General features: G+C 45.9%; 3 protein-coding genes across 4 annotated transcripts in view; 2 read left to right on the top strand and 1 right to left on the bottom strand.

Annotated features, from left to right (window-relative positions):
- Positions 1 to 4216, top strand: part of LOC120050777 (cytokine receptor-like factor 1) — a 5628-nt gene extending 1412 nt beyond the window's left edge. The window contains exons 3-7 of the mRNA XM_038997328.1: positions 1725 to 2003; positions 2677 to 2806; positions 2982 to 3115; positions 3311 to 3477; positions 3635 to 4216. Of these exons, the coding sequence (XP_038853256.1) occupies positions 1725 to 2003; positions 2677 to 2806; positions 2982 to 3115; positions 3311 to 3477; positions 3635 to 3658 (734 nt within the window). The 3' untranslated portion in view covers positions 3659 to 4216. The remainder of the gene's footprint in view (positions 1 to 1724; positions 2004 to 2676; positions 2807 to 2981; positions 3116 to 3310; positions 3478 to 3634) is intronic.
- A 1427-nt stretch (positions 4217 to 5643) lies between these two features.
- LOC120051365 (outer dense fiber protein 3-like protein 2) lies at positions 5644 to 7355 on the top strand. The gene is made up of 3 exons (XM_038998197.1): positions 5644 to 6352; positions 6570 to 6683; positions 6907 to 7355. Exons 1-3 carry the CDS (start codon positions 6340 to 6342, stop codon positions 7041 to 7043), a joined length of 264 nt encoding a protein of 87 aa, XP_038854125.1. The 5' UTR covers positions 5644 to 6339; the 3' UTR covers positions 7044 to 7355.
- Positions 7356 to 8059: 704 nt separating this feature from the next.
- LOC120051359 (interleukin-27 subunit beta-like) lies at positions 8060 to 9869 on the bottom strand. 2 transcript variants are annotated; one of them, XM_038998187.1, is made up of 5 exons: positions 9686 to 9869; positions 9332 to 9449; positions 8913 to 9139; positions 8549 to 8715; positions 8060 to 8393 (listed from the first exon to the last, which is right to left on the bottom strand). In XM_038998187.1, exons 1-5 carry the CDS (start codon positions 9816 to 9818, stop codon positions 8244 to 8246), a joined length of 795 nt encoding a protein of 264 aa, XP_038854115.1. In that variant the 5' UTR covers positions 9819 to 9869; the 3' UTR covers positions 8060 to 8243. The 2 variants fall into 2 exon arrangements, with proteins under 2 accessions (XP_038854115.1, XP_038854116.1); XM_038998188.1 differs by having other exon boundaries at positions 8913 to 9161; positions 9686 to 9858.
- Between the last annotated feature and the right edge of the window lie 1552 nt (positions 9870 to 11421).

The raw sequence follows: 11421 nt of genomic DNA on the forward strand, positions 1-11421 counted from the left end.
CTTTTTTTTTTTTTTTTTCTTTTCAAGAGCAAAAGACTCACTGCCCCCCCCCCCCCCCCCCCCCCCCCCCACCCCCCCCCCCCCCCCCCCCCACCCCCCCCCCCCCCCCCCCCCCCCCCCCCCCCCCCCCCCCCCCCCCCCCCCCCCCCCCCCCCCCCCCCCCCCCCCCCCCCCCCCCCTTACTCCAGTGATAGATTCATAACAAAGCAATACACGTTTTCTGAAAGGTTATTTTTCTTGGTTTGGATGTGCATCAGCATTCTCCTCACCACTGAAGACCTTTAGGTTGCCTTGTGAACGGTCTCTCACCTTCCTTTCTATGTCATGTTGATGCTCTCTAGTTGAGGTTCTGTTCTTGTTGTCAACATTTCCAGTGAAAACTCCCACTCACTCATCATAGTCAAAGTAACTGCCATTCAGGAAACATCACATGGCTCGATATGGTTAAAAGTTGCATGACTTCTTGTTTCAATTCACTCCACTCACATACAAGGCCTCCATCAAATGTTCCACGTGTGGCTCCTTTGTCCCGGAGACGGACAGAAACACAGACTACCTTTGAACTGTTCCGTGCAGGAGCGAAAGGTAAACAGTGTTGTAGAAACTAAATTAGTCGCTTTCCAAGCATCCTTGAAGACTGTCATCCAGAACCAGGGGGGTCTAAAACCAGAGGCCATTTTTCATCTTCACAACACCAGTGCTGTAATACAGGGCTTTAGCTCGGCAGCTTGTGTGTTTACTTAGATTAAAAGCAATGCTTTTCACCCCTGAGAAACAAACAGGGTGTGCAGACTTTTGTTCCATCCAAGCACTTAACACACCTGATCTAACCGATCACCATCTTGGCTCTGTGCCTGGACGGAAATAAAACCCTGCAGAAATGATCAATGCTCAGTCTCAGACATGAACAAAAACAAACATTCTGTACAATGCCGTATAATGAGTGCACAGAACACTCTTACCAGAAAAAAACACCTTTGCACCTTTAAACCATCATCTATATGATCAGCCTTACCTCAGGGGACCTCCTTTCTAGAAACAAATACTATTTTACAGCCCATAGTTACTTCTTCAGAACCCTAGGGCTAAAGCCCTTGTGTATTTACTCACGCATTAGGAGAGTAAATACACAAGTGTAATTGCATCTGTCGTTGAGGTCTTTGGACTGAATGTTCTGCTCCTTAATTCAGGGGCATTCCCTCTGCCTTTCCTGTAATACTGCAGTGGTGAGACCATGATTGTTATGGAGCTGGATCGTTGTTTGATTGGCTAATCACGGCCTGGCTTCCTTTCCACGATGATACATTTACAGCATCAGCGTTGCCAGTGTTTTGGTGTAAATAGTGTGTGTGTGTGTGTGTGGTTGAGGAGGAGTTTTGGTCAAATGAACGTCTTCATAAGAGCTTCCTCAAAGCACAACACAGCCTTTATCTGAGGCAGCTGTTCAACACTCGTGGCTTGAGGATGAGACTTATAGAGGTCTGACGACGTGATAAACACTCTGGGTCTATGGAAGTGGAAATCTGGGTTCACCACTGACCTGGGAGTTACTGCTGTGTTCTAGAATACAGTAGCCTATTTGTCGGATATTCTCTTCTGAATCAGTAAAAACACATCTCTCTCTCCCCTCTCGTCTGTCTCTTTCCCTCTGCTTACTGGGAATCAATAGTTCAATCAACCATTCTTTCATCCATGAATTCACTCATCCCATCTCTCCCCTCCAGAGATGGCAGGGATCTTCCCCCAGGACCCAGCCTTGCCCATCGGCTCCACCCTCACTGCCACATGTTCAGTCAGCCCTGATCTGGGCCTCCACGCCAGCTCTCTGTTCTGGAGCCTGAATGGCCACCGGCTGCCCAGCTCTTCCTACAGCGTGTTGAGCCCTACGGCCCTCAGTGTCACCCTGCCGGGCTTGCCAGCCTCTAGGCAGAGGTCAGGGGACAACCTGGTGTGTCACAACCATGGAGGACATGTTCTAGCCGGGTCCTGCCTCTACATTGGGAGTAAGTGGAGCAACACACACACACACATCTAGCAGCAGCATCTAGCGCACACACATAGCTAAAAGTTAACAGTGTTATACCAGTCTCATGAGTAACTGTAGGGTCTTTAGTCCTGTTAATTCCTGTGTTATTACACCATGGTGTGGTGCATTACTCCCTTTACTACTCCCTGGACATGGAGTCTGACACACACACACATACACACACACACAAGCACACACAGGTCTGACAGACACACGCACATAAGCACGCACACACACATACACACACAGGTCTGACAGACACACGCACATAAGCACACACACACAAGCACACACAGGTCTGACAGACACACGCACATAAGCACACACACACAAGCACACACAGGTCTGACAGACACACGCACATAAGCACACACACACAAGCACACACAGGTCTGACAGACACACGCACATAAGCACACACACACAAGCACACACAAGTCTGACAGACACACGCACATAAGCACACACACACAAGCACACACACAGTGTTGTCATACTGCCCTAATCTCAGCGTGACGTCCCTGTTCAACACCTTGTGTTCAGAAAGGGATGGAATCGTGGCAAAGTCCCAGAATTTGAACCCCAGACAGACAGAAGAACATTCTGAACTAAAATATATCCTCTCTCCCGCCACCCACCTTCTCCCTCAGTGCCTCCAGTGAAGCCAGTCAACTTGACCTGCTGGTCCAGAAACACCAAAGACCTGACCTGTCGATGGGCACCAGGAGGACAGGGAGAGACCTTCATCAAGACCAAATACACACTCAAATACAAACTCAGGTACACACTCCTTACACACACTTAATACACACGCATACGCACACATTCTAATACAGTCTGAGTCTAATACACGTGTGTGTGTGTGTGTGTGTGTGTGTGTGTGTGTGTGTGTGTGTGTGTGTGTGTGTGTGTGTGTGTGTGTGTGTGTGTGTGTGTGTGTGTGTGTGTGTGTGTGTGTGTGTGTGTGTGTGGTAATCCCAGTGTGTTCTATGCAGGTGCGCTGTAACCCAGTAGGAATCTATGGGTCTCGTAGGGCTGGTATCTGGAGTGAATGGAGCCATCCGACTGCTGCTTCTACACCTCATAGTGGTGAGGACGCACGCGCGCGCGCGCACACACACACACACACACACACACACACACACACACACACACACACACACACACACACACACACACACACACACACACACACACACACACACACACACACACACACACACACACACACATATGCACACACATATGCACACACACTCTAACCCCCTCTCTCCCCTCCTACAGAGCGTGTATTATCAGGTTCGTGTGACTCCAAGTCTGCGTTACGTCGAGAGCTGAAGCAGTTCTTCGGCTGGGTACGGAATCATGCGTATGGCTGCGGCGGCATGTCAATCAAACTCTATGACCAATGGAGAGTCTGGATGCAGAAGAGACACAAAACACACAACCAGGTAGATAAGGATCTAAGTAGAACTCACCTGCACTCACATACAACAACCACACACACAGGCATGCACACAGGTCTTATTGAATCATTTGTATCATCATGTTTGAATCGTTCAGCTTTTCTTGTTCAGGGAAATCCTAATTAGTTTTTCTCTCTCTCAGGTCCTACAAGGGGATAAGTCATAGTACGCATCACCCCTGCCTTTAAACAACCAGCAACAAAGTCAAGACAACATCATGTGTGTGAAAAATGGTTTCTCCTAAATGCTGTGGTTTTGCATACACCATTCAGCGACGGAAGAAGGGGGCATAAATACAATTTTGGGGACAGTGTCTCTACAACAGCAGCCCTAGACTATGCTGTAATTATTTAACAAGACATGGAGGAGTAAGAAGTTGAGGAAGAGTGATCTTCTTCTTACTGTGGAAATACTGGCAGCTCTGAAAAGCTAGAGATCCACAGCACCCTCTAGTGGAAGCTAACATACTGGGAGGAACAGTAGAGATGGAGGACCATAGTAATGTTTCTAGTCACATCCCAGTCTTAAACCATGATGACCCAATCGGAACTGTCTGTAACCCAATATTTGGGAACCCTGGTCTGCAGGGGAGGGGGGGGGGCACCGTTACAAGACTATAGACTGAAATTGTTGTCTGTATCAGTGTGGAGATCTGTCTTAATAATAAGTAGGGTCAGGAGTTTTTCCTGATCATACGGCCCTGCCCAGGAAAACTTCCTGACCATAATGCTAATGTTTACCTGTGGAGGCAGTTCACCACTTATATTTTTGTACTATCATATTTAAATAGTATCGTATTTAAACTATTATGTTTTGTTAGTAAGTTATGTTAGGTTTGTGATCATGTTATTGACTTAATTATGAATTATTGTTTTGTTTGAAAGAGTTTGGAAGTCATTCTATTCACACACACTCGCACACACCCCCAGACACACCCCCCCCAGACCCCCCGACACACACCCCCAGACACACAGCTGTGTTCCTCTATGCACTTATAGCCTGTCATGTTTATGTTACTGATGTTACACTGGGGGAACAGGAATGATGTTCTCTATATGTAATCTATACATGACTCCATTAACCCAGTTTATACATGGCTGGTCTTACATCACCAATGACTCCTGTGCCCTGTTTTATTCTGAAAGTACTTTGTGACAGAGCAATTTTCATGTTCACTACAGTGGCAAGCTTGTGGCGATACATAATTGGTAGCAACCCGACTCTGTTTATCCAGCATGTTCAGGGTCAACGCCCACGTTGTTTGTCTGATGTTGATGACATGGCTGCAGGTTCCCGTTACTGCGGCCTGCGGGTGTCCTGAGTCAGTGCCTGTTAATAATTAACCCATGTTTGTTGGTCAGGGCTCTGCTCACAACCTTTAGTTACCTCTCTCTGCCTCCCAGCACCATTTATGTAAAGATACCCTCCCAGCACCCTTTATGTAAAGATACCCTATACAGTAACTTAAAGCTACACTCAGCAATATGACATCATTATGCACTGCCGGTCAGATTTCTGCTTACAGAAACAGCAGCAATGCAAATTAGGGAGAGACAATAGTGGCAGTCTTGGTAATTCTGAATTCTGTTGTTGTTTATGTATGTATGTTAAGCAGGAAGTTTCCCCAATATGTGCGATGATATCCTATTGCTGAGTCTCCCTTTGAAGGGTCAGATTTGAAATACCTCCTGCATCACAGTGTGTACCAGAGAGACAGGGGGGGCATCTAACGATTGCTGCAGGTGGGCAAAGTGTAGCTAATTGTCTATGCGTGACTACATGGGTTTAACTTTGGTCATCTGTGCCACAACAATATTAACCAGCTGAGCTAAAGCCTGGGCATTAGCTAAAGCCTTGAATAGCTACCATAAGTCTTCAGTCGCCAAGGAAGCGTACTCATCACATGGACATGGAGTCACCTCTATGACACATGAACTCTAAGAAGAGAAGCGAGATGGTGATTTAGGTTTACCCAGGGCAGCAGAATGGAGATAACGTTTCCTCAGCTTGTAAAGACCATCTATAATTCAGCCTTTGAGGCTGTGCTTTTCCTGAAGAGGCTGGATGGTGCCGGGAGTGAATCAGTGACAGAACAGCAAAGAGTAAAGGGAAGAGAAGGAAGAAGAGAGGAAAGAGAGAGAGAGAGAGATCTGTGTGCACGGAGTAGAGTTGTCAACTTATTCTGGGATACCTTTTGAGTGAAGTGGTCTAAAAACGTTTTGTCTACAGACGTGAAGCAGGAAGGACAGAGGATATGTTTGGACTAACAGAGGATCAAACCAGACCGAATCTCTTCTCCTGCTTGTTATTGTTGTGGTGATTGGTGATTGGTGATTGCGTTTCTAGCTGCCAGCGAATCACAGGGCTGCCCACACAGACACAACTGACTGCTCTGGGAGAGAAAGCATTCTCTGAGGATTGGCAACCCTAGCTGGGAGTGACAGAAGAACAACGTGTAAAAGAGGAGGGGGTAGGAAAATAGAGAGAGAGATTGACAAATCATGGAGGTTAAGAGACGTCCGATAATTGCTGACAAAGAGAAAGGCTTGTTGAAGACATCTATTATGCAACATGTTTAAATTAAAACTTTAATTTAGTTGACAGGGACAGTACTCAACACTGTCATATTTCTGTTTTAACATCAATGGAAAAGTGAAATGTAGAAGCTCTAGAAACGAGTAGGAGTCATGTTTTACATGACTGGAAAATAAACATGATCATTATCTTCACCATCATTACTTGTTGCTAGGGCCAGGCCTCGGTCGCTATGCTCTTCCTCCAACCATTGGCTACATCAACAATGACCTCACCAAGCCCAGTAGCCCCGCCTGCACCTTCCACAGACGTATGAGCAGCAACAGTAAGTCTCTGAGGTCAATCTCAGTCTCCTTGCCTATTTCTCTTGTATGGTGAGTAGTAGACCTTATTCACACCGTTGCCATGAGGATTCACACTCCAGCTAGTCGGGAAGGAAGCAGAAGTCGATGGAAAATACTGCTGACATTTTCCTCAAGTTTGACCTTTAAATTCACCTTTGACCTTTATTAATATGAATTATTGTGCGTTCTTCTCCACAGTGGTCTCCGTGGATTGCAGTCCAGGGCCCCAGTACCACATCGATACCAAGATGACCCGGTTCGGCCGCGTCGGTACCCCTTCTTACTCCATGCTAGGCAGGGCAAGACATGAAGGTGAGACTAGCTACTCCCTGAATCAGATACATTTTTCAATCAAACTCTATTACCCCAGTGGGCATTTGTTGCTGGACATTCTTTACATTCTCTCTCTCTATCTCTCTCTCACCCCCTCTCTCTTTCTCTCTCTTTCTCTCTCACCCCTCTATCTCTCCCCCCCTCTCTCTCTCTCTCCCCCCCTCTCTGTCTCACCCCCTCTCTCCATCACTCTCACTTCTAGCTGACCTCTTCCAGACTCCAGGTCCAGGTGCCTACAGCCCAGAGAAAGCTCATCTCAGACCTCCCTCCTACACTATTGGCTCTCGGTCACACTACCGTATAATGGATTCTGTGCCCGCCCCTGACCGGTACAAATGAAAGAGAGAGAGGGAGAGGGCGTAAAGAGTGACCCTATATCATTCATATCATTTTAATCATCCTCCCAGGTACACCCACCCTAACCTGCTGGGTTCCCAGGTGCCCCACAAGCCGTCTGTAAGGGGTGCGTAACTGAGTAGTGAGTTTAATTATCAAAACCAACGGCATCCAGAAATACAAAATATGGGTACAAAACTCTTCGCGCACCAGTCAAAATGAGCACTTACAACAAACAATTTCACACACAGACATGGGGGGAACAGAGGGTTAAATACACGACAAGTAATGAAGGAAATGTAAACCAGGTGTGTGGGAAAACAAAACAAAACAAATGGAAAATGAAAGGTGGCTCGACGATGGCTAGAAGACCGGCGATGTCGACCGCCTGAACAAGGAGAGGAACCGACTTCGGCGGAAGTCGTGACACCGCCCAGTGCCAGCTACAGCTTAGCGGGGAGCAGACAGGCAGGGGTTACATCAGAAGACCGGTCCATAACCCCTGGACCAGGACGCTACAACAGTACTGACCCGAGCGTCTACCTCACACGACGGCCGTCCTTCTCTATACAGGTTCATAGCTTTATCTTTTATTTATGTAGGCTGTAGGTGTATTTAATTAGCTTTTTAGCTATTTATTTATTTACAATTGAATATTTTGTATAGTATTTTCTTGCATATATCTTCCTCTAGACTAGAGTATTAGGATGTTTCCCTTAAAATAAAGTTGGATGTGATTTTAATTTTGATCCAGAGCCGGACTACTCGGGCCAGCGATCAGTCTCAGAAGCCTGGGCCAGGGACCCACAGCCCGAAGAAGGTCCTGCTCCACCTCCCCAGAACTCCTGCCTTCTCCCTGGGCATCACACACTTGGAGTTCATTACTCCTCTGGTGGTGGTTGTTTCCGACTGATTTTTATTGGAGTTTCACACGGAGTTTGTGGAAATGCTGGAGTCAATTCTGAGTTAAATACCACTGTGTTGTTTTAATGAGCACATTTAGCACAATGTTGGAAACATGCTTTACAAATAAAGTGTTTTTATTTTCATTGTTAAGCCAAGTTGTGGTTTACAAATGCGGTTGATCTATGGGTGTGACCTGTGTTGATCTATGTGTGGGATCGCTGTGTGTGTGTGTATGTGTATGTGTGTGTACACATGCGCATATATGCCTGTGTTATCTCAGTGTGTATGTGTGTGTGTTCAGTGTGCAGGTATAGTGACAGTAATAGGTAGGCTCCAATCACTGCTCTGTCCCAGCCCCATCAGTTCCATGGAACACACCTGAACTAGATAAGACCTCCCAGGAGACAGCCCTGGTAGAACTTTCTTGGTGTCCTCAAACGGATCCAACTACAGAGACAAAGGGAGACAGAGAGATTGAGAGAGGGGGGGGGTAAGAGAGAGGGGAGAGGAAAGAGAGATTGAGAGAGAGGAGGGAGGAAAGAGAGAGTGAGAAAAGGAGATAAAGAGAGGGTCGCACAGACACAATAAGAGTCTGCACTCACAGTGATCTCATGTGGGGTACCCTTGTTGTCCCAGTGGTATCTGACTTGGTACTTCAGGGGGAAGAGGGTGCGGTCAGACCAGGAAGGGGGAGGGGCCCACTTCACCACAAGCCTCAGCTTCCCGGGAACGACTTGCACAGTCACATTCACAGGGGGGTCCGGCTTCACTATACACACACACACACACACACACACACACACACACACACACACACACACACACACACACACACACACACACACACACACACACACACACACACACACACACACACACACACACACACACACACAGGTTCACAATGATTCTGCTACTACTATTCCAATAGGTGGGAGAGACAGAGACAGAGAGACAGGTTCTTACCAATGTCCTCTACAGTGAAGGCCTGTAGGTGGGAGGCGCTGCCCATACGGTTGACTCCTGTGATGTTGAGCTTGTAAGACGTGTAGAGCTTTAAACCCTTTAGGACACAGAGCCACCTCGCCCCTGGAGAGGAGCCATTAACCCCAGGGAGAGAGGACTCTGGGCTGGGGAGAGGATGCACGGAGGTAGGGTAGGGATGGCACTGCTGGATCTCTCCGCCTTTCATACTAGGACATACGGAGTGATTAACTGAGAAAGGGGGATGTTTTGAGCATCTATAAGCTTCTCTCTCAAACTCTTTCTCTCTCACACACACACACACACACACACACACACACACACACACACACACACACACACACACACACACACACACACACACACACACACACACACACACACACAAACAAACAGTTTACCTGTAGGTGGCGATGTACTGTATGGGAAGCTGGGTCTGTGGAGGCTCAGGCCATGAGCAGAGGGCTTTGAAGGGGTAACTGGGAGACCAGCAACGTACCTCTGGAGGGGAGGGGGGGTCTGCCAGTGGCATAGGATACACACACTCAGAACTCACCCCTCAAATACACTCAGGGGAGAGGGAGAAAGCAGTGCAAGGGGAAAGTAGGAAATAGGGGTGGAGAGGGGAGGGGAGGGGGCGAGACAGAGACAGAGAAAGGAAAGAAACAGGGGATGTGGAGATGGAAGGAAAGGAGAGAAGAGAGCTATCTTTAAGTATTCCAGACAGGTCCTCATTTCTGAGAATGCAGTCTCACCCATTTCTGCTCTGTTCTCTCCTGATGGAACCGTCGGAACCGTCCCATCGCTGCTGAGTACACCGCTGAGAAGAGTCACCACAGCACACACACACAGCCAGAACAGAACACACACACAATGCTGGACGTACATTCCTCTTATGTTAAGAACAGACAGGCTACAGTGACTGACTGACTAACTAATATTCTAATATTGACAGTTCTGCAAAGCTGCCCACAATCCAAAGTCTCCTCTCATCGGCTGGATTCCAAATAAAGTCCCTACCCCCTAGCTAACAGTGCCTACCCCTAGGTTGATTTGATAGTGTGCAACACTAGGGTTGTAAAACTACAGGTAATTTACCAAAGTTAACGGAATGTTAACATGGAAATCGATGTTAACTTTGGTAATTCATACTTTCACAAACGTACTCATATAAAATATTAATTATTTCTTTATTATCCATTAATTTCTAGGTTAAAACAGGGCTCTCCAACCCTGTTACTGGAGAGCTACCGTCATGTAGGTTTTCACTCCAACCCCTCTTGTAACTAACCTGATTCAGTTTATCAACCAACTAATTATTAGAATCAGGTCCATATGGTTCAAGAGAAAATGACATAATTAATGAGAAAAACATTTTCATCTACAATGACATATGTATGTAAAATGTATATGTAAAATGTATAGGTAAAATGTATGTATATGTAGCAAAAAAAGCTGTAAAAAAAAATATATATATTTGTCCTCCGAAGGGGTAAAAAAATATATCGAAATAAACAATGACATAGTTTGCAATTAACTCTTCAACTGCCACCAGTTTGGCCAAAATATTTACATTTAGATTGTGAAAAATTCATGCTGAACCTCTCCTATTGGGGCTCCCAAGTGGTGCAGCGGTCTAAGGCACTGCATCTCAGTGCTTGAACATGAGTTTGATTCCAGGCTGTATCACAACTGGCCCGTGATTAAGAGTCCCATAGGGTGGTGCACAATTGGCCCAATGTCTGGGTTTTGTCAGTGTAGGCCGTCATTGTAAATAAGAATTTGTTCATAACTGACTTGCCTAGTTAAATAAAAAAATGTTTAACAAAATTGACCAAGCATATGATGTTAAATACAGGAAATGAATTGTATTGCTGTAAAAAAAAACACTCTGGAAAATGTTTCAGTTGCTCATAAGCTTTAATGCTATATAATATGAGATCTCATACTGAGGAGACTGAGGAGACATCCTAAAGTTATCACAGGAAATAAAGGCCGTATCACAATGAGCCATTTAAAAGATCTTCAGGTCTGTTTTTATTCACTGCTATAAACACCATGTATATTGAAGCAATCCTCGCTAATGAGCCACCTTACAATTCCCAACAAGTAGGTTAACCCTGTTGGAAAGATGCAGTAGCGTGATTGCCTTTCACGCCAGCAACTCGGGTTCAAGTCCCGTTCCCTCAGTTCACAAAAAACAAATTATGTTTTTTAATGGATGTCATTCTGAAATCCTTTCTTGTGATGGCAAATTTAATCCATAATTTATAATATTGCTGTGATGCAGATCCATGTTGACACTCTATTCCTTAGATACTGTGGTAGGGACTCAACCCCACTTTCATGGACACAATCATTGTTTTGAATTAAAATATAAATCATAAAACGATATTTATATATTTAGTCATATTAAATACGTTATTTTCTATATGAGCGACTTTTATTGTGAAGACTGGACCCGGAAGTTATTTTATGTCCTTCTCAAACT

The sequence above is a fragment of the Salvelinus namaycush genome, chromosome 7 (genome assembly GCF_016432855.1).
Source record: "Salvelinus namaycush isolate Seneca chromosome 7, SaNama_1.0, whole genome shotgun sequence".
Taxonomy (NCBI): Eukaryota; Metazoa; Chordata; class Actinopteri; order Salmoniformes; family Salmonidae; genus Salvelinus; species Salvelinus namaycush.

What these genes read in the sequence shown, in the direction of transcription:
- LOC120051359 (XM_038998187.1), bottom strand. Translation starts at nt 9,818, where the DNA reads ATGTACGTCCAGCATTGTGTGTGTGTTCTGTTCTGGCTGTGTGTGTGT. An exon ending in CAGTACATCGCCACCTACAG is followed by an intron (nt 9,140 to 9,331) that starts GTAAACTGTTTG and finishes CGTATGTCCTAG; the next exon opens with TATGAAAGGCGGAGAGATCC. An exon ending in CTTCACTGTAGAGGACATTG is followed by an intron (nt 8,716 to 8,912) that starts GTAAGAACCTGT and finishes GTGTGTGTATAG; the next exon opens with TGAAGCCGGACCCCCCTGTG.
- LOC120051365 (XM_038998197.1), top strand. An exon ending in AGGCAGGGCAAGACATGAAG is followed by an intron (nt 6,684 to 6,906) that starts GTGAGACTAGCT and finishes TCTCACTTCTAG; the next exon opens with CTGACCTCTTCCAGACTCCA.